The following is a 21,882-nucleotide window of genomic DNA, read 5'->3' on the forward strand; positions in this document are numbered from 1 at the left end:
AAAACTTACATTTCACACTTCACTCCCTTCCTTTCTGTCATAGTATGTAGTTAATCCCAAGGCTTTCTCACTGGCTTGGTTTGACAATATACCCCCCGCTTCTCAAAAACAATTCATTTGGAGCAAACGAACCACCTTTGGTTGCAGTGAAAGAAGCCATTTTGAGCATGTGTTGGTTTGCCCCTGACTAGAGCCAACTCTGGCAGTTCTTTCACAACCTGGCAGTAAAAGCTATCCATTATATAAAAAAGTGATGAATGGGAGTAGAAGCTTTAGATAAATATGCTGTGCGCTTGCTGCGATTTTTAAAAGTTGTCTTAAGTGGAGATACATGATCTGGACACATGGACTGGATGGGAATTTTGTGTTATTAGGTTACCTGAAGGATTGCCTCTCCTCATATAAACCTTCCCAGACTCTTATGTTCATTCTCCGAGGCCATTCTTTGTGTCTGGAAGGTGGCAACACCAGAACGGGCCTTTTCTGCAGTGGCTCCCCGCTTGTGGAATGAATGCTTTCCCCAGGAAGGCTCGCTGGGCGCCTTCATTATTTATATTTTAGGTGCCTGGGGAAAAGGTTCCTCTTCAACCAGGCCTTGGGCTGATTAATATTCTACAGCCTTTAAAATGTGTCTGTGGGAAGGTGTGGGGTGGGGTTCTTTCTTCTGTTGTTTTTCTTTCAAAACATGTGTTTTTATATTGTATTTTACTCATTAAACTGCCCTGAAATCTTGTGATGAAGGGCAGTATATGAATATAATAAATAGAATACACTAAAATAAGTAAATGGTACCTAGTTTTACATTGCGAAATGCATAATATTTGCTTGTAATGGGCAATTCAACATAATATACATATACTGTTAGTCACCTCTTTTATATATTATTTGAATAAATTTTCTCTTTATGTTAAATCATGTTGCTCTAACTACGCAAGTGTCAAAGTAAGGACAAGTGTGCTGCTTTTATGAGTGTAGGGTGTGTCTGCGCATGCTTGTGTGCACATGTCCGTGTGCCGGCTAAATTTCATTCTGCATGGGTTTGCAGCAGAAGAATTATTCTGGGCATATAGAGAAGTCTATGCTTGCATGTTTTTTGCAACCACTGCATGCTTGATAGTAACAATAAGAAAAATTCCAGCTTCTGGCTTTTGAAATGATCATGATTCTCTGATCTTTTTAGCCCAGATGAAGAATCTGCTCAGAAGTTCATCCCTTTTGTTGGAGTGAGTAGCATTTTTTTCCATTAAGACAAATTTTCATCCCCAAATATTTTCATGGTGGAAAGTGTGCTTTCAGAGATTACAACAAACACCCCCAAATCCCCGTCTTTCATTTTTCCACATTTTTTTATGCCTGTTTACAGCTGGTGGCGCGGGTGGCGCTGTGGGTTAAACCACAGAGCATAGGACTTGCCGATCAGAAGGTCGGTGGTTCGAATCCCTGCGACGGGGTGAGCTCCCGTTGCTCGGTCCCTGCTCCTGCCAACCTAGCAGTTCGAAAGCACGTCAAAGTGCAAGTAGATAAATAGGTACAGCTCTGGCGGGAAGGTAAACGGCGTTTCCGTGCGCTGCTCTGGTTCACCAGAAGTGGCTTAGTCATGCTGGCCACATGACCCGGAAGCTGTACGCTGGCTCCCTCGGCCAATAAAGCGAGATGAGCGCCGCAACCCCAGAGTCGGCCACGACTGGACCTAATGGTCAGGGGACCCTTTACCTTTTACAGCTGTTACGTCCACAATCTGTGGCAGCAGCACAATTTTTAACAAATCTGAAGATGACCTTTTCCTTCTCAATCATAGATCATGTTAGTTGATATCCTGATGTTGTGGAGCTACATAGTCAGTCATATTTGGCTATGTTATGCAACCAAAGCTGTATTGCCCTCACTCTGAAACTCTGACCCAGTTCTACATGCACATGCACACATTGAATCTTGCATCCCATTAAGAGCAATTGCAATACAGTGGTGCCTCGCAAGACGAAAAGAATCCGTTCTGTGATTCTCTTCGTCTAGCGGTTTTTTTGTCTTGCGAAGCAAGCCCATTGAAGGATTAGAGGATTAGCGCTATTAGCGGCTTATCAGCTTATCGGATCAGCTGATAAGCGGCTTAGAAAAAGGGGGGGAGGAAAAAAACCCCGCAGGAACTCGCAAGACATTTTCGTCTTGCGAAGCAAGCCCATAGGAGATTCGTCTTGCGAGGCATTCGTCTTGCGAGGCACCACTGTATTTCCTTGGATACTTCATGACTGATGCTTCCCATTTACTGAACTGCGCTTTGGCCTCAGCGCAGGTAACCAAATTTATTTATTTTACTTTTTTATTTATTGAATTCATATACTGTCCTTCACCTGAAGATCGCTGTGTAGTTTGCAGCATTGGAATTCAAAATGAAAACACAAAATATAGAATAAAACAAAAACAAACCGGTAATACCCCACCTCCCACAAAACGGTTAACGTTAGCCTGATTAGCAAGTCAGTGGGGACACATTTCCCACCCCCAAAGCACTTCTCTTTTGAGCTCCCCTCAACAACAAAGTCAGCTGCTTTTCAATGGGGACAGGAAACTGATTAAACTGTCATTGCAGAGCTAATAATTCTATGTAAAATGTTTTTCTTCCTCCAGGTGGTAAAAGTTGGAATAGTTGAACAGTCCTCTGCAACTTCAGGTAATAAAAACTTTCAACGATGTTGTAATTTCTCACTAAAGCATGGCATGGACGTTGGAGGCCGGTAGTCTGACTATAGTCCAGGCATCCCAGTTGTCTGTTTTTAATTGTATTTTATAATAGTGCCCCAACAGAAGTATATTGTCCAGATCAAGGGAAGCAATAGTCTCGGCTCTGTTCTGCGACCAGTTCTGAGCACCACAGTTGAAGAAGGATCTTGAAAAGCTGGAAGGTTTTCAGATGCTGGAGCCCTACTGCCTTGGCAAGAGGACCCTTGGTCCCCATCAGAGCATCACATCTCTCTCCCTAAGCCGGGCAAAAGCTTCCCGGGCTTTGGGAGGGATGCACCAGGCTTTAATGCTTTAATAATTTACCTTGAACATTTAGGGGACTAGTGTAGTCTCCCTAGTCCACTGACCTCCCTCCATTTCATGCTCACAAGGTCTTTCAGCTTCCGAGCACAATTCAAAGTGTTGGTGTTGACCTTTAAAGCCCTAAATGGCCTCGGTCCAGTATATCTGAAGGAACGCCTCCACACCCATTGTTTAGCCCGGACACTGAGGTCCAGCACCGAGGGCCTTCTGGCGGTTCCCTTATTGCGAGAAGTGAGGTTACAGGGAGCCAGGCAGAGGGCCTTCTCGGTGGTGGCGCCCTCCCTGTGGAACGCCCTCCCACCAGATGTCAAAGAGAACAACTACTACCAGACTTTTAGAAGACATCTGAAGGCAGCCCTGTTTAGGGAAGCTTTTAATGTTTGATGTATTACGGTGTTTTCATATTTTGTTGGAAGCCGCCCAGAGTGGCTGGGGAAGCCCAGCCAGATGAGTGGGGTATAAATAATATATTATTATTATTATTATTATTATTATTATTATTATTATTATTATTATTATTATTATTAATTCCTACCCAGAGCCTCATAAAGGTTAAAGGTCCAGTCGTGACCATTAGGTCCAGTCGTGACCGATTCTGGGGTAGTCCTTTGCTATAGGTTGAATGCTGTGTCTGTCAGTATCATTTTTTATCCACATGGCTCTCCGTAGACCCCTGACTAACTTCCTCTCAGCAGTAGCCGTCCCCTTCAGACCGTGTTCTGAAGCAGAGCACACAGCAAAACACACACAAAAGCGAAGCCTCCAAACAGCTCAGGCAAGCGAGCAGCTCTTTTCCAAAAGACACAAGCTCACTTTGTTCTGTCTCTTCCACTGATCCCTCACAAACACCCTCAAGGAAATCAGAAGGAAAGCAGGCTGGATGCTCACTGCCATAGACCCACCCTGAAAACCAATAAGAATGAATGCTCAGTAAAGAGAATATAATTTAACCTCCCTGTCAGCTTTGTGTGAGCAAATTGGGATCAAAGCTCTGGAGGAGCCCCTACAGCAAAGCTGAATCAGCGATTTGTTATCATTTATCTCATTTCTTTGGAAAAATACACTAACCTGACTTGTGAGTAATTTGGGAAGGTATAACTTCATTTTCATTATACTCTTTCTTATTCACAATAAAAAAATTCCTTCCAGTAGCACCTTAAAGACCAACTAAGTTAGTTCTTGGTATGAGCTTTCGTGTGCATGCACACTTCTTCAGATACACTGAAACAGAAGTTGCCAGATCCTTCTATATAGTGAGAAGGTGGGGAGGGGTATTACTCAGAAGGGTGGTGGGAATGGGAGATTGGCAGATAGCTGAGATGAGCCTGTTGACGACTCTTAACGACTGCAATAGGTCTTACAGGAAAAGGCAAGGGGCGAGAAGGTGAAAAATGGCTTAGTCATGTATAATGAGATAAGAATCCAATGTCTTTGTTCAGACCAGGTCTCTCCATGGTTTTAAGTTTGGTAATGAGTTGCAATTCAGCAGCTTCTCTTTCCAGTCTATTTCTGATTTCTTATTCACATTAGTTTTCTTTCCCCCTCTCTCTGTGTGTCGTAATATGTGTACTTCAACTTCAATCGAATATTGAAAAGATATTCATAAAAGGATTGTGGAAAATTACAAAATTTACACTTTAAAACAAATTGCTACTCCACTTTTCTACTTCCCCCAGCCTGATCTAGATCCTCTGAATTCTTCTGCCATTGTCAATATTACAGTATTACTACTACGACTATCATCACTGATAATAATAAAGCATAATATTATATGTTAATTACTTAATAAGTGCCTAACATTTTCTCAGTGCTTAGCTAATATTAAGATAGCTCATTCTCACAGGCTTATTTTATAATAGGCATGATAGCAATATCTGTTACTCAGCTGGTAGCACCTCAGAATCTTCATAGAATCATAGAATCATAGAGTTGGAAGAGACCACCAGGGCCATCGAGTCCAACCCCCTGCCAAGCAGGAAACACCATCAGAGCACTCCTGACATATGGTTGTCAAGCCTCTGCTTAAAGACCTCCAAAGTAGGAGACTCCACCACACTCCTTGGCAGCAAATTCCACTGTCAAACAGCTCTTACTGTCAGGAAGTTCTTCCTAATGTTTAGGTGGAATCTTCTTTCTTGTAGTTTGGATCCATTGCTCCGTGTCCGCTTCTCTGGAGCAGCAGAAAACAACCTTTCTCCCTCCTCTATGTGACATCCTTTTATATATCACCCCTTAACCTCCTCTTCTCCAGGCTAAACATGCCCAGCTCCCTTAGCCGTTCCTCATAAGGCATCGTTTCCAGGCCTTTGACCATTTTGGTTGCCCTCCTCTGGACACGTTCCAGTTTGTCAGTGTCCTTCTTGAACTGTGGTGCCCAGAACTAGACACAGTACTCCAGGTGAGGTCTGGCCAGAGCAGAATACAGTGGCACTATTACTTCCCTTGATCTAGATGCTATACTCCTATTGATGCAGCCCAGAATTGCATTGGCATTTTTAGCCTTAATCTCAGGGTTGTGGGTCCAAGCCTCATGTTGGGCAAAAAGATTCCTCTTTTGCAGGGACTAAATTATCCTTCCGATATTACAATTCCGTTCCTCTGTGAAGACAAAGGAAATTAGTATCTCAATAACTTTTACATATATTTTTTCCTCCATTTTGCTTTAGAACTTTCCTCATTTTTATTCCACTTGTATTTTATTTACCATTTCAAAAAATTAAACTCACGTTCCTCCTTGTGATTGATCTGCAATGACTGTAACCATAACTGATGCAGTCCTCAGTTTTGCTTCTAGGAAAGTAAGCCCAGGCTACTAATTACACCTACTTACCACGGCCGGATCCTTCCCTTCGGTTTGCCAGGCACAGAGGTTTTCCATGCTACTTTTATTTTAACTTTTGTCTTTGGAGGGGCTTTGCTTTCTCTGCATTTCTTGTTCTGCTGACATGTCTGTCGCACCTCGCCTGCCTTCTTTCTATCTATCCTGTAAAGGTCATTGTTTGCCATATGATGCTTAAAGTGGTCTTTGTTGTCTGCAGACCAACCATTTGAATCCTGTTTTTAAAGGTGACTCGGATGATGCTGCTGCTCCCTGCACTTCAAGTGTCCTTTCCTCAACCCCACCTTCTGTGTCTCCTGCTCTGAAGGAATCTTCTCCCACCCCACCCTCCTCCCCATCGGTCACAGGCACCTTTGCTTCCTCCAGGTAAAGCACCTTCTCCCTTTTTCTCTCACTTCTATTATGAAATACAGAAGAAGAAGTAACACCCCTTTATAGGAGGACCTTGAATTGCCAGTTTATCCTCGTGATTTGCTCATATTCTCTTTCATCTCAGCCGATTCAACACCTTTCTGAAAATCAAATCTCCACCCCAAAGCAATATTTAGTTGTTTACTTCAGCAGGTCTTCCTGATAGAGTCTCCCTTGCACCTGTTTTTGACACCAGGTTACGCTAGCAACCTTCAGACATTAACTCAAGTTTTTCCTGAGGTGAAAAACAATATAATCACTTTACTATGAAACACAATAACATAAATAAAGCAAACGACAAAAAATTCATCAAAATGGTTAATACAATTCAATATCAAGTTACTAATTCAAAATAGTAATTGGAATATTTCGAAATAGTAATTTCAAATAGTAATTCGAAATATCAGAAAAAGTTCTAGTTTTATGAGATTGGGAGAAAAACTTTTCTCTGTGCGTGGCATAATGAAAGTGGATAATTTTATAAATTTCTACCATGTCATAAAATCATAGAATTGTAGAGTTGGAAGGAATCTTGGCGTCCACACCCTGCAATGCAGGAATCTCAGTGTTGGAATGCTGACTCTTACTCACCTTTTCTCTAAACTAAAAAGTCCCAAATGTGGCAACTTTTCTTCATAAAGGAGTTGCTCCATCCCTTGGATAATTTTGAGAGCATTCCACAAACACAGCCACTGCAGAAAAGGCCTGCTTTTGTTGAGGACACACGAAAAAGGCCTTAGATGATGATTGCAGGGTGCAGGTTGGTTCATATGGAGAGAGGCAGTCCTTGAGGAATTTCAGTCCTGAGCCTTTTAAGGCTTTGCAGTATAGGAATGTTCAGGGAGGCAGGAGAGGATATATTGTTTATTAATATCCCCCCTAACTTGCGCTAGCAAGTTCCTTCACTTAGCAGAGTTTCACATTCCCCCTTTAAACACACAGTGGGTAGCTAGTTGCAGGCTTGTGTAAGCCTCTCACTTTTATACAATTCAGTCTGTCTTAGACTGAATTGTACATTCGTGGTAAAGGTAAAGGTAAAGGTACCCCTGCCCGAACGGGCCAGTCTTGACAGACTCTGGGGTTTGTGCGCCCATCTCACATCTATAGGCCGGGGGCCAGCGCTGTCCGGAGACACTTCCGGGTCACGTGGCCAGCGTGACAAAGCTGCATCTGGCGAGCCAGCGCAGCAGTTCCCTTAAATCCATCTTAAAAGAAAAAAGACACCACAATCTTATTCTAAGTGAATAAAAGAAGTTTACTTACATCAGGCAGAGCACAGTGTGATCCCTGAAGGCAGACTTAGTTACGAAGTATATACATGTGGATCTATCCCATATGGGGATAATCCCTGTGTGTTGGCTGGAAGTGAAAAACTGCTCCAACGATGGAGGAAGTCATAAAGAGAGAGAGTGCTGCATGCCTTGTCCCTTTTGTTGCCTGGACAGGTAAGGTCATGCCCACCTGTAGTCACATGCAAAGGAAGTATGTCCCAGCCAGGAGGAAACAGGAAGTTTTGACTGGCTGGACCAAACACTCCCCTGCATGTCCACTCTAGGAAAACAAGGAATGCTGTACTTTACTGCTACTTACATATCACATCCCACATGCAGGTCAAATCCAGGACTTTCCTTAGGGATGTGGTTCATTGGGGCTGCTGCGATGATCTCCTGCACTACAAAATTTTCCACTACGCTGTGTAATACTCTACAAAGAAAAGGGTTCAGAGCTTCTCTCTTCCTTTGCCTATGCAGCACTTTTAATATCCCCATTTCTGGGCTTTATGAAGAATTAAGCAGAACGTGACCACATCTAATTTTGCTCTTAAGTCAGCAATGTTATATAGCATTTAGTTGTCATCTGTTTTTAAACAAAGTTGAAATTACATAAATAGATCTGTCCTGTTAAGTTCTAATTAAGATGATCTACATATTAGATAGGAAGTGGTTCAACTGCTATATGTTGCTTCTTACTGTTTTTGAAGACAGATGTGTACCTGCAAGTCACACTCAGTTCTGAAGAGGCCTCAAACTCTAGTTCCTAGGTGCCTCAGTGCAAAGACATACCTGGCACAAGATTCTTGAGGAGGGTCTAGTATTGAGTTGTCATTTGGGTCTCGTTACATTATCTATTTTCAAATATATGTGCCAGAGTTCTTTATAGTTACGTGAGAAGTCTTTTGACTGCAGCCGTGCAGCCAAGACACTTGAAAGGTAGAACATAGTGTCAAATACTAAGCACCGTTCCAATAATGCTTTTTCAATTTGGTATCATCCGTGTTTCTCACCTGGGCTCTCTGGGACTGTCACAGCTTACAAATGATAGTATTTTCCTAACGTATTTCAGCTGTGGCCTTGGTATGGAACTGATGGGCCTTCAGGTGGATTACTGGATTGCAACTCATCCTACGGAGAAGAAGAGAGACTCAGAAAAAAAGGACCTCTCTGCTGCCAAAAACACTCTGAAATGCACTTTTCGGTCTCTCCAGGTCAGCCGGCTGCCTACGAGTGGGGATGCCATTTCCACTCCAACGATGTCAATGACGGTTGTCACAAAGGAAAAGAACAAAAAAGGTGCAGAAAAGGGACGCTTCTTATCTATTGTAACATATGTTCTATTGCTTAACACTAGCATTTTTCAGTAGTAAAATATTCCTGGAGGTTGAAATCACTGACTTTGTTAGTGTGTGAGATGCATTTAATTCCACTAGTTTCCAATTAATTTTAGCATACCTTTCTGTCTTGCTGGCTGCTCTAAATCTAGCTCAAGCTAGGACCAGTTACTTCACATGTGGAAACTGATCATAGTGTAAACTTTATTTTCTCATGTTGCAGTCGCATGTTAGCATTTGTGTCTACTGTCCAATGAGCATAGGAATTCACCTCGAGCTTTCCCCCTGTGGTTAGAGTGGAAATAGAACTACATTGAATTTGTACTGTCATTCCCTCCTTTAAAAATAGTATAAACAGGACATTACAGGTGCTTGGGCACCGTATTTTTCGCTCTATAGGATGCACTTTTTCCCTTCCAAAAATTAAGGGGAAATGTGTGTTCATCCTATGGAGCGAATACAGGCTCCTTGGCTTCAGCAATAGCAACGCGAAGCCTCCGAAGGGCAGAGGGAGCGCTCCCTCCGCACTCCGGAGGCTTCGCATTGCTTTCGCTGAAGCTTGGAGAGCGAAAGGGAGGCAGACTCTCCTGGCTTCAGCGAAAGGAACCCGAAGCCTTCGGAGCGCAGCGCAAGTTCCTGCTGCGCTCTGAAGGCTTCAGGCGGCTTCGGAGCGCAGCGGGAACTTGCGCTGCGCTCCAAAGGCTTCAGGTTCCTTTCGCTGAACCCAGGAGAGCAAGACTTTCCTGGCTTCAGCAGAGAGGGAGAGCTGCACAGTGCCCCGTCAGCGAAGCGGGAGCAGAAATGGAAGGGGCTCCGTTTCTCCTGCCGCTTCGCTGAAGGGGCGCTGAGCAGAGAGGGGGAGAATTTTTTCCCTTGTTCTCCCCCTCTAAAAACGAGGTGCGTCCTATGGTCGGGTGCGTCCTATAGAGTGAAAAATACGGTAATTGTGGCCAACTGGCAAAACAGCCTTACCTGGAGGAAGAAGCTTTGTGCCACACTTCAGTGCTGTAGACATCATGCTTTAAGAGCTTGATCCTTTAGGACGGGAGTGGAAAACCCTTTCAAATCCAGGGACCAAATCTTTTTTTCTGGCCACACCCTGTGGGCCAAATTTGACAGGTGGGTGAGAGGGGGAAGTACAAGTTGAATGTGAAAGGAGAACAGGAGAAGATATAGGAGATGGGTAAACATACTTGGAGAGGCACAGGGGTAGGTGGGAAGGAAAAATATAAAAGAAAAATCCTCTGCTTAGAGCAGGCATAGGCAAACTTGGCCCTCCAAATGTTTTGGGACTACAATTCCCATCATCCCTGACCACTGGTCCTGTTAGCTAGGAATCATGGGAGTTGTAGTCCCAAAAATATATCTGGAGGGCCGAGTTTGCCTATGCCTGGCTTAGAGCTTCTGGATCAGTGGATTTTGTCTCAAATGTGGGCTGGGGAGGTCACAATATATCCAGAGCCAGAGTAGATATCAATAGAAATTGTCAATAATTATGCCAAACTCTGCCACTATTTTGTGACTGGCTTTGCCCCTGTAGCACCGTTATGTGACTGGTGGACTTCAGCAATTTCCAGCCATCTTAATTAAGTGAGCTGTGCAGGTAGAACACCACAGTTCAAGAACTGGGCACCACAGTTCAAGAAGGACACTGACAAACTGGAACGTGTCCAGAGGAGGGCAACCAAAATGGTCAAAGGCCTGGGAACGATGCCTTATGAGGAACGGCTAAGGGAGCTGGGCATGTTTAGCCTGGAGAAGAGGAGGTTAAGGGGTGATATGATAGCCATGTTCAAATATATAAAAGGATGTCACATAGAGGAGGGAGAAAGGTTGTTTTCTGCTGCTCCAGAGAAGCGGACACGGAGTAATGGCTCCAAACTACAAGAAAGAAGATTCCACCTAAACATTAGGAAGAACTTCCTGACAGTAAGAGCTGTTCGACAGTGGCATTTGCTGCCAAGGAGTGTGGTGGAGTCTCCTTCTTTGGAGGTCTATAAGCAGAGGCTTGACAACCATATGTCAGGAGTGCTCTGATGGTGTTTCCTGCTTGGCAGGGGATTGGACTCGATGGCCCTTGTGGTCTCTTCCAACTCTATGCTTCTATGATTCTAACATTTGAGATCCCCTAGCAGAAAACAGATATGTACAGGCACCTCTCCACTTGGCGTGCAATGAGCATGCACATGACTGCTGATGCGTGTGTCATTTTTTATGCCAAAAGGGGGCAGGGTGGACTGGACTTGGGCGTGTCCTGCTGGTGCACGCGGCGGCCAGGAATGGAGTCCCTGTATAAGCGGACATTCCTTTGTACTGTAAAATTCCCAGCCTTCTGGATCTTAAGATGTTCACTCAGGAGAGAGTACATCGAAAGCTGGTGCTGCTGTGTTTACATATCTGCTTCATTTCCTCTAGTGATGTTTCTGCCTAAGAAAGTGAAAGACAAAGACTTTGATTCTAAGAGTCAGTGCATAGAGGGGATCAGCCGGCTGATTTGCACAGCGAAGCATCAGCAGACTATGTTGCAGGGTAAGTGCTCCTTATCCAGTGCTACGACTGCCAGTCAGCTTTTGGACATCCTCCTTAGTTCATTCTTTATCTCTTGTGTTTATGGGTTTAGTTCAGCTTTAGGCCCAGATTCTCTGACCAATCCAGAACACCCCCATTTGAAGAGAAGAGGTCATCACTTGCCTCTTTCCTCCTTGTGCCTGTGATTGTTTTCACACAGCCTATATTAGTGTCGCCCAACCTTTTTACGACTGTGGCCCCGGGTGGTGCTGTGGTCTAAACCACTGAGCCTCTTGGGCTTGTTGATCAGAAGGTTGGTGGTTCGAAACCCCGCGACGGGGTGAGCTCCCGCTGTTCGGTCCCTGCTCCTGCCAACCTAGCAGTTCGAAAGCACGCCAAAAAAGTGCAAGTAGATAAATAGGTACAGCTCCGGCGGGAAGGTAAACAGCGTTTCTGTGCACTGCTCTGGTTCGCCAGAAGCAGCTTAGTCATGCTGGCCACATGACCCGGAAAAACTATTTGCGGACAAACGCCGGCTCCCTCAGCCAGAAAACGAGATGAGCTCCCCAACTGCAGAGTCGTTCTCAACTGAACTTAACTGTCAGAGGTCCTTTAACTTTTTAGGGAAGGGTTTTCAATGTATCTGGGTGAATTTTGATGCATTTATTTTTATGGCAAGGGGAAATTGCTGGGGTGTAAGTTCAATTAATCAATTTCTTTATTCGACCGATAGTCAGAGTTAAAAACATTACACAATAATTATAAACTATAACATCATAGGGGGTACATAAGTATGGTAGGGCCACAGTACTAGACCTCTCACAGATAACCCACGTCAAAGCATTCAGTTATACGTTTCCGACACTTGAGTGCCAGGAAAAGAAATTTAGTGGGGTGTAAGTTGAAACCAGGTCCCCAAGCACTTCTGTCCTAATCTTCTTTCTTTGTTTATCTCCTGCTGCAGTGCTTATTGATGGAGTGGAGTGGAACGACGTGAAGTTCTTCCAGCTAGCAGCACAGTGGTCTTCCCATGTCAAGCATTTTCCCATCTGCATATTTGGGCATTCCAAATCCTAACAGAGCAGGAATTATGGGACAGTTCTGCAAGCCACAACACATGAGTACCAGCTGTTTGTGCTCTCTTACTTACCTGCTTGGATAACAGCTCAGATAAGCTTCTGTTTGCTCTTCTGTTGTCTGCAAGGGAAGGATAATACTTAAAACCTCAGCAATTCAATATTCAATCTAGCCAGCCATCTAAGATACTTGCAAGAGCCCTTAATAATTTTTTTAAAACCCAAGAGTAACTTGCTTATTAACGTAGAACCCGATTAGATGGAGAGTGGGAGCATGCTTGTGAAATTTTCCAAATTCAGCTGGAGAGTAACTTCCAGGGTGCCCTTCCTTAGCACTCATCCAGCCTCCCCCAAATTACTCCCTGCTTTCAACACAACTTCTCCATCTAGGACATCTGATCTACGCCTCCTCATTGCCACTGCTTGTCACCATGATCATTATGAGTACCAGGATTAAAATCCCTGATAGACCTAGGAAATGCCATTTTTCCCAAGGGAAAAGAGAGAGAAGGTGTGAGGGTGTGTGTGTCAGATTTTCCTCACTTCCTCTTACCAGCAACACCCCCCTCCCCCAGTAGCACCAGAAGGTCCAGTTTCATTGAAAGCAGGAGAAATTTCAGAGGAATGCTGGACTGAATGGGTCGAAAGGAAGAATTGGGGCAGCTTGGAAGCTAAATAACGAGTACCAGATTGGCTGATAAAATCATCCAAGTTGCTTTTTATTTCTGGGGAAATCACTTGTATCGCTTCTGAACCAATCCAATATGAGGTTGCCCATTTTGACAACTTTTTTCTGTTAAAATAAATGCTAACCCCTAAATTTTACATAGAAGCAAAATTGTTGAAATCATTCTCTCCTTGTCGCAGAATGGACAGCCTGCCACAATTGATTGCAAATTGCTGCTCATGCAAGTGACCTTCTTCTGTCTGTGATTATGTAATCTGATCCCCCCACCCCCAAACTCGTGGCTATCTGACTTGTGGTAGAGCACTTTTCGAAACATAAATTATGAACGTTATTTAGAAATGTAGTACTGCCTATATCAGCAATATTTAAAAAGCAGCCCAATTTCCATCTGGGAACTTCCGATGCAATTACCAGCATGTAGAATATCAGTTTGGGGCTCGGTGTGTCTAGCAATTTGCACTTACTAATGTTGACCCGTTAATGTGAGATAATATTTGCAAACATTATGTTGTCACGAAAGAGAAGAAAAGAGAATGCCCGGGAGATAGAGCTGGTTCCCAGCATGGTGAGCAGGACTTATTTCAGCACTATAGCAATGTCTGCACCTACAGAATAGCACAGCCCTGCAGATACTCCACACTAGTTCCTTATCCCTTTACCTTTAAGTCTTGGCAAGAAAGGTCTTCCCCCCAACACTGGTGTGTTTCTGTGTGTTGGGGAGAGGAGTGATAAAATTATTGTACTACAGACAAGTAGTACCCAGATCTTAGGAAGATTTCTGTGAGCTTTTCCTTGCCCACAAAGTCTCCACAGTTTCATTTTATCATTTGACCAATTTCCTTACTGTTCAAAGTTGGGTCGGCAAGTTGTTCCGTATCAGCCCAACTCTGTATAGCCCTGAATCACCCTGAAAAGGAGCCAATAGACAAAATTGTTGGTAGAGCCCAGCAATAATGAGTAGCTAGGCAGATGAGCCATCTGAAAACTTCCAGAAGGTTTGGGTGCCTTGTCAGTTCTCTCTTCCCTTGCCCCCAAGCCGCAGGTTTGGGCTCATTTGGCATATCTTTCTTAAGACAAAAACAAACAACAATTCTGTTGAAGATCCCTGCAATACCACTCTTGTATGGTGTGCTGATGTGTGCATGTGTGTCCTGAGATGTCTACTACAGGCATATGTTCAATTTTTTAAATTTTTATTTCTCTAATTGTTTGTTCTTATTGTTGGGAGGTGAGGAACCTACGGCCTGGGGACTGCGTATGGCCCTCCAGTCCGGTCTAGTTTTGGGGCCTTTCTCTGGGCCAACCCCTTTCCCCAGACAGCACCCCTCACTCATCTCTCCTGGAATATTTTTGCCCCATTGGAATGTGTCCTTGAACTCTGCCAGGATGGGGGGGGGGGCATCTGTAGAAATTGGCCGGCTGTACAGTTGCATCTGTTGCTTCCTCCATCTCTGGCCCCATCCACTGCGGTATGTGGCCCTCAGAAGGCTGCCCCTAAGGAAAGGTAGCCCTCAAGATGGAAGAATGTTCCCCACTCGTTCTTTACACGATTACTTCAGTTTGTGCTGGACTTTGGGAATGTGGCACTGCCTTTCCATAAAGTTTTGTGAGAGAGCAACCCTTGACTTTTATTAGACGGCAAGTCCAATCCAAGGTGATTGAAGCTTGCTGCTTGCTCTAAGATAGCTTCCAGCATTGCCTTGGGGAAAAGGAACACAAGCACACAAATATTTCTGATTGGAGAAAGCAGCCCTTTAAAGGAAGTTGCTTGGCTTCCTCCTTCCGTCCTCCTTCATGCTTGTCCAACCACAATGACTAAAGCACATTTCATATTCCGTGTCTACTTCACCAAGCTCTGGACTGGCCAGCAGTGGTTGAAATATTCTTTGCTATAAATGGGTGTAATTAAATTTTCTATCCATTATACATAGAGACTAATTCCCGGACTGGGGTCAGCAAACTTTTTCAACAGGGGGCCAGTCCACTGTCCCTCAGACCTTGTGGGGGGTGGTGGACTGTATTTTGAAGGGGAAAAAAATGAACGAATTCCTATGCCCCACAAATAACCCAGAGGTGCATTTTAAATAAAAGCACACATTCTACTCATGTAAAAACACCAGGCAGGCACCACAAATAACCCAGAGATGCATTTTAAATAAAAGGGCACATTCTACTCATGGAAAAACACGCTGATTCCTGGACCGTCCGCGGGCCGGATTGAGAAGGCCATTGGGCTGGATCCGGCCCCCGGTCCATAGTTTGCCTACCCTGGTCTAGGACTCCCACACACCCCATGGTAACTATTTTGTGCTCCTATTGGGTGGATTTAGACTTGCTCACACACTTCAGAAGCCACCAATAGCAATATCACATTTACAATAAAGGCCTGGATTAGTTATGCCATATCCATGCTACGAGACAGTGTGACTTTGTCCTGAGTTAACTGCTCAAAGAGTTGCAAACGGAGGTGTTGGCAGCAATAGCCTTGTATCATAGATGCCTCTCTTGCCATGTTTGGTTTGAGGCACTCGGGAAAGTTTGTAACCAGAAAACATCAAAACGGGTAATGGTTGCTTTTGTTAAGGAAAAGAACTTTGTTCTTAAAAACAGGTGCTGTTGGAGGTCTTTGGGGCTACTCTCTTGCGCCTTCTGTTCTTCCATCTGAAGCAATGTGTGCTCACACTGACTCCGCTACCAGTGTGCTCCCACTGCTGGCTTGTGAATCCATGAACACACATTATCCACAACTGGCATCTATGCTATATTTTATTGAGAAATACTGTGTTTTGATGTGTTTCCCACCAAACCAGCTTCCATCAGATTTGAAAATGTAAGTCATACGAAGATGTCCACACATCCTCTCTGCCCACTGGGCAGACAGTGGACAACCTGGGAGCACACCAATATGTACTGATGTGTTCAACAATTTGCAAATGCAATTTGAAACACAGTCGGAGGTGGGGAGACCCCCATTACATCTACAAATGATGGTGGATATGCTACTAAAGAAACTATTGCTTGTTGCCTAAAATTAATGTCACTGAATATTTTTGATGATACCAATGTAAATATAGTCAAAATAATTGGTCTTATATATGAACTTGGAAGCACAAATGGTAATAGCAACTGGATGGAAAACAGCCCAGTATCTTACATGGGACGCTTCGTACCATTCGCTCTGGAATATAGCTATAATGGAGAAAATCATGCATAATTTGACAAGGACTACAAACTCTAGACACTTTTTATATGATTTACCAGTACTTTATGACATATAAAGTGAAACCATCATTTTCAAAACAACCTTGGCAAAACTGGACTAGACTTGATGATCTGATAAAGTTGATAGTCATTACTTGGACTTCGTTATTTTAATTCATGTTCAACTACACATTCTATGTGCCTGCTTTATTTTCAATCTTTTAATTTTTGTCTTTTATAATTGTTTCTGTTTTATACATATATTGTAAAATGAAATAATAAAAAAACTTTAACCCCCCCCCCCAAATGATGGTAGATTTGTCTGTAATAAAGGCTGTGTAGATATTATGAGCTTAAAACGCAGAGGGATCACCGCCCCACCGGTGAATTTCAAATCACATTTGCATATTGTACGTATCAGCATAGTTTGATGTGCTTCCATGTTGCCCATTGTATTTTTACGCTACATCCCGCTGGTTTCTCCACCCCTGCAACCCACCCACCATTTTCATTCATGAAGCTGTCATCTGTGCATGCACACAGGTTGACATCAGCCATGTAAGACCACCCACCTGTAAGAAAGGCAGTGTGTAAATGTACACACCTCAACTTGTTTTCAATTCAGATTAAAACTGGTTTGGCAGGAAATGCATCAAACTGCTGTATTTCTCGATATATCTCTTGAATTTCATAGCCGTTTGGCCCCACTGATTACTGGATAAAATTATGAATATGTTACCCATTTAGTTCCTATTTTCAAGTCACCCCTTTCAAAACTGCTACTCAAGCAGTAGCTTATCAGTCCTTTGAGCAAGAATAGGAAGTGGAGTCTAATGATGGAGGGACCTTAGATCTGGCACCTTAGCTCAGTGCTTCTTTCAGTAAGCAAGCAGTTTGTGCATAGTGTTTGTGCAGAGTGACCTTTCAGACAAGGAAAAATGAAGGAATGTTGTCCATTTATATGTATTTTTAACAGTCCATCTCTTTCATTGTACTGTTAGTTTGTTTTTAAATCAAGACTGTAAGTGTACATAGCCTTTTTGGAATAAATTGCAATGTACACTACTTTGTGAAATATTTTATGGTACTAATGCCATACTAATAAAATTGGATTGGAAAGCACATACCTATCCTGTCTCTTGCTTTTAAATGACACCCCCCCTATTTTCTGCCTCAATGACATTTGGATCTTGTATGTAAATATTTGGGTGAAAATTAAAATATTTTAGTTAGTACTAAAGGCATGTGTGTGCGCGTGCACACACAACTAATAGAAGGAATGTATGGAGGTAGCTTCCATTTCTGCATCACTATCTGCTTCCTTCTGTTTGGCTGCTGCATGATCCAAAACTGCCAACATTTCATCAATTTGGTCTGAAGCTTCTAGGTATTCCCCATTTCTTTTTTCCAACATATTCCTCTGTCTCATTTTCTTCATCTTCATCAAACATTGATCTGATCATTTTTAATTGTTCAGCCATCAACTGTTTAACAATACCAACCATCACTGGTTGATCCAAAAGTACATTTGTCATATAGGATGCTTTTAATATTCTGGATATTATTAGCCACTGAATCCCCCTTGATGTTTCCCCCTTAAAAATCACAGGTGTGGTTGCGCTCTCTCAGAACAGACGAATTCCTTTCTCATGGTTAAGGATGGTTGCTTAACTTTTGATTTCACCTGTTCTTTACTGGCAGGAAACAAAAACAAAAGGATTAAAGATGAGAGTTTATATCTGTTTTAATCTTTCTTGTCCACTATAAATCAAGTCTTCTGCTTTGCTTTAGACACTTTAATAATTAGTTTCCTTTCTGTTTTCTCATGGGCCAGTGTTTCCGTATCACCATTTCTGCATGGACATGTATGATTATGAAATGGGGTTCCCTGACTGCTGAAGGAAGCACCTTCAGTTGTGCACTCAAGAAAGCTCTTCTATCTTTAGAATCTTTAGATCCTGTAGCTAAGATGTCATAGTATGAGGGGGACTACTTTGAAAAGGGTCATTCGAGGGATGTAGTTTTTTCATTGCAGGAAAGCATAATGTTGCCCACCACCCCAATCTCTGAGCCGTGAGATTCCAGGGGTTCCAGGTGCCCACCCACTGTGGGAAAATGATTGCTTGTACATGAGAGCATGAGCAAAGTTCTTATTGTTGCAGGGTGATTTCATAGCTAGAAGCATCCTTGGAGCATGAACAGCGCGTGAACAGCTCGTGCTGTCCTATATGATTGGCTAACGTAGCATGGCCTGATGCTAGTGCGAAGGTCCTTATCTTCTGGCTTAGAACAAATTGCTTGCTTGTATTTTGTATCTTTCTGATTTCACACAATAAAAGCTGTGCTGCATTAGCCCTAAGAGCAGCCATATTTCGGAACCTATCATGGTGTGAGACTGATTTTTCTTTGGATGCCGAGCTGCAACTCGACAATTGGTGCCCCGTGTGACTGCCTTCGGACTTCACGTTGTTTTTCATTATTCAGCACTCACCAACACGTCGTTCATCCACGTAGTGGATCCCTGGTGAGTGCTCCCGTGTGATTTCTTTTGGATTTCATGCTGTTAAACAACGTTCAGCCTCACCTCGCCTGGCAAGGGCTGCAGACGCGTCGTTCATCCACGTAGTGGATCCCTGGTGAGAGCTCCCGTGTGAATGTGATTCTGGACTACGTTACGGACCTATCAGCACTTACTTCCGCCCGGACAGGGCAAAAAGGCGCCTCCCTCATCCTTCTAAGGATCCCTCCGGTAAGTGCTCCCTGCTCTTTTTGCAATTCTTGCAATCATGGGAAAGTCTCTCTCTGCACCACAGAAAAAAATTTTTAAAGACCTTAAATTCCTTTTGGCCAGTAACAACCTTGCTGTTCGGAAAGCTGACCTTAAGTCCCTTATAAAAGCCCTGGACACTCACTGCCCCTGGTTCCCCCAGGACGGAAATTGGGAGTTAGACGATTGGAAAAAAATTGGACACTTCTTTCAAAATCATCCTCAGATTGATGTCAAGGTTTTGCATGCCTGGAGTAACGTCTACAAAGCTATGTCGTGCTTAACTCCTTCAAACATTCTTCTGGCTGCTGCAACAACTTCTTCGCCCGCCCTCCCCGCTCCTGCTTTGCCTGCCTCAAACCTACCTCCTAAACCGCCGGACATTTTCCCTTCGGCTCCTCCTGTCACTCCCCTGCATTCTTCAAATTCTGCAGCACCCCCAGCTCTCCCACCTCCTCCGCCCAAGGCATCTGGCACCGCTCCTACAATTCCTCTTCAAAGATCTCTCTGTGCCACCGCTCCGTTGCTGCCTTTTGATGCTGATACTCCAAATCTCTTCCCTGTGATTGCTCCCGCACCACCGCCACCCCCCGTCATGTTAACCCAAGCTGATGTCCTCGATGGGTTAACGGGAGGAGGCAATTTTCTTACTGTTGCCCAACAGCTAACTCTCGATCCTCAATATTGGGAGGCCACTACGGCTGCTGCTCAGGAGGCTTTAGCTTCTGTCCCTGATGACAAAACTGAGCGCGGTGGCCGATGGGGGAGCGTTAGACAAGGTCCTACAGAGCCCTATGGACAATTTGTCGATCGCTTGTATAATACCTTCAAGCGGCAAGTTCAGGACCTGGCAGCACAAGAACTGATTGTACGCCAGCTTGCATTCGCTAATGGAAATGAGGACTGTACGCAAGAGCTGCGCCTTCTAATGGCAACATCAAATATAGCCATTGCTGATATGCTTAAAGCCTGCCAGTCAGTGGGCACTGCTAGCCACAGCCTGCTAGCCACGGCCTTGTCCTCCGCCGTGTCCCAAAATCCTGCTAAGGATAAAACCTGTTGGATTGACAATGGCTAAGAAAAAATCCAGCGGACTTTACCCATTATGTACCTGGGACACAAGCTGACAGCATCTGCAGCCATTCCAGTTACGCCTCAACTACAGTTTCCTGATCATCTTAAACTGGTGGATTTACAACAAATCCTTGGACAGCTGAATTGGATAAAGAGTTATTTGGACCTGCCCACCTCCACTTTGTCTCCACTATTTTCTGCCCTTAAAGGACATAAGGATCCAGCGGACAAGATCACAATCACCTCTGCAATGGAAGAGGATCTTCCACAGCTGTTCCAGTGTTTCCTGGCACGCTGAAAGGCCATCTTCACCCCTACTGCATTGGCCCCCCTTTTCCCTGGGAAGCCACTTCAACCACCAAACATCATTACAGTTTTGCTGCCTCCTAATAGCAACCATCCCATCTGTGTCATCACGTTTCGTTGGGCTTGGACTTTTGACTCAGCAGTACAAGGAGCAATACATCAGACTTATTTACAGCAAATGGGCTCCTGTATCTGCAGAAATGGTTGTGTGACTTCTTCTGGATTGTGGTTTTTACATGCCAATAATCGAGCCACGAAATATCACACAGGTTGCTCAGAAACAGCCATTGGACTAATTTACCATTCTCATCCTTATTGACATCACTTGGATTTTACCCCCCAGAGATTTTTTTTTCTCCTCCCTCAGGAGTCCTGCCCTATGATGTGTTCCCCTGAGCATGTACAGAGGGCTGTCTTGGCACTATTGTGGACTCTTGGCAAGGGAGGGGGTGAGGGAATTTCAGTGTGTTCCAGTTTGTTTCATTTTTGTGCTTTGGCATGGTTCCCGGACAGAAAGTTGCAATATGGTTCTTTAGCAAGGCCTGCGACAATGGGCTCTGTTCTCGACCTTGTTGCAATCTTTTTGGTTACAGCAAGTGGAATATGCTTGAAGCGAAAAAAATATGCTTGGCTAGTGCCTTTTAGCTGCTGAGAAAAATGATTTTAAAAAAGCTATTAACAAAGAAATATCAGAAATAAGAAATGTAGTTCTTCAACATCATTATGCTTTAGATGTGATCCTTGCTTCTAAAGGTGGAATTTGTGCCTTAATTCATTCTCATTGCTGTATGTATATAACTGATCAATCGACCAATATCTCTGCTACTATTGATTATATGGAACAAATGATAGCCCATAATCCTTTGAATCCACCTGAAGGTTTTGATCCATGGGATTGCTTATTTTCTTGGTTGCTGTCAGGGGTTCAGGAGCAGAGACGCAGAGAAGGGAGGAAACAGAGAGCGAGGGGGAGGAATACGAAGGAGGGATGAGTGGGGATGACGACCCGAGATCCCCGAGCCTGTCCAGTGAGTCCGGGGATTCCCAGAAGGGAGCGCCAGCGGTCAGAGCAAGGGGGGAGAGCAGGGGGAAACCCCAGGCAGAAGGACCCAGAGACGTTAAGGAGAGGCGCAGGAGATGGAGCAAGGCTAGGGTATTAAGCTGGTGTGCTAGAGGCGGAAACTCAGAGACGTAGGGCTGCACATTGCAGTTTGAAAATGGAACCTGTATAACGTGAACGCTGGTAGCGTGGTCCTATGTGAGCTGGGACTGGGTAGCAGCCCTGACAGTTGCCTAATGGATTATGGTTAAGAAAAATATTATTGATTGTAATTGCATGTATTGCTGGTTTCATCATGGTGT

At 44.0% G+C, this 21,882-nt stretch overlaps 1 protein-coding gene and 1 long non-coding RNA gene across 11 annotated transcripts in view; both read left to right on the forward strand.

Annotated features, from left to right (window-relative positions):
• The window catches only part of LOC309538954, a 67,855-nt gene extending 50,360 nt beyond the window's left edge, over positions 1-17,495 (forward strand). The window contains exon 2 of the long non-coding RNA XR_014222544.1: positions 13,816-17,495. This is a non-coding gene — a long non-coding RNA (uncharacterized lncRNA). The remainder of the gene's footprint in view (positions 1-13,815) is intronic.
• The window catches only part of PACS2 (phosphofurin acidic cluster sorting protein 2), a 52,626-nt gene extending 35,131 nt beyond the window's left edge, over positions 1-17,495 (forward strand). For 7 of the 10 annotated variants that reach the window (XM_082234281.1, XM_082234279.1, XM_082234283.1 and 4 more), the window contains 6 exons: positions 1,181-1,223; positions 2,626-2,668; positions 6,109-6,247; positions 8,636-8,862; positions 11,316-11,429; positions 12,373-17,495. In XM_082234281.1, coding sequence (XP_082090407.1) covers positions 1,181-1,223; positions 2,626-2,668; positions 6,109-6,247; positions 8,636-8,862; positions 11,316-11,429; positions 12,373-12,485 — 679 coding nt within the window. In that variant the 3' untranslated portion in view covers positions 12,486-17,495. Of the gene's footprint in view, positions 1-1,180; positions 1,224-2,625; positions 2,669-6,108; positions 6,248-8,635; positions 8,863-11,315; positions 11,430-12,372 lie in introns of those variants that run through there. The other 3 variants (XR_014222296.1, XR_014222297.1, XM_082234286.1) reach the window with 2 other exon arrangements.
• Positions 17,496-21,882: the final 4,387 nt, after the last annotated feature.

The sequence above is a fragment of the Podarcis vaucheri genome (assembly GCF_965113315.1).
Source record: "Podarcis vaucheri genome assembly, chromosome: 8".
Lineage (NCBI taxonomy): Eukaryota > Metazoa > Chordata > Lepidosauria > Squamata > Lacertidae > Podarcis > Podarcis vaucheri.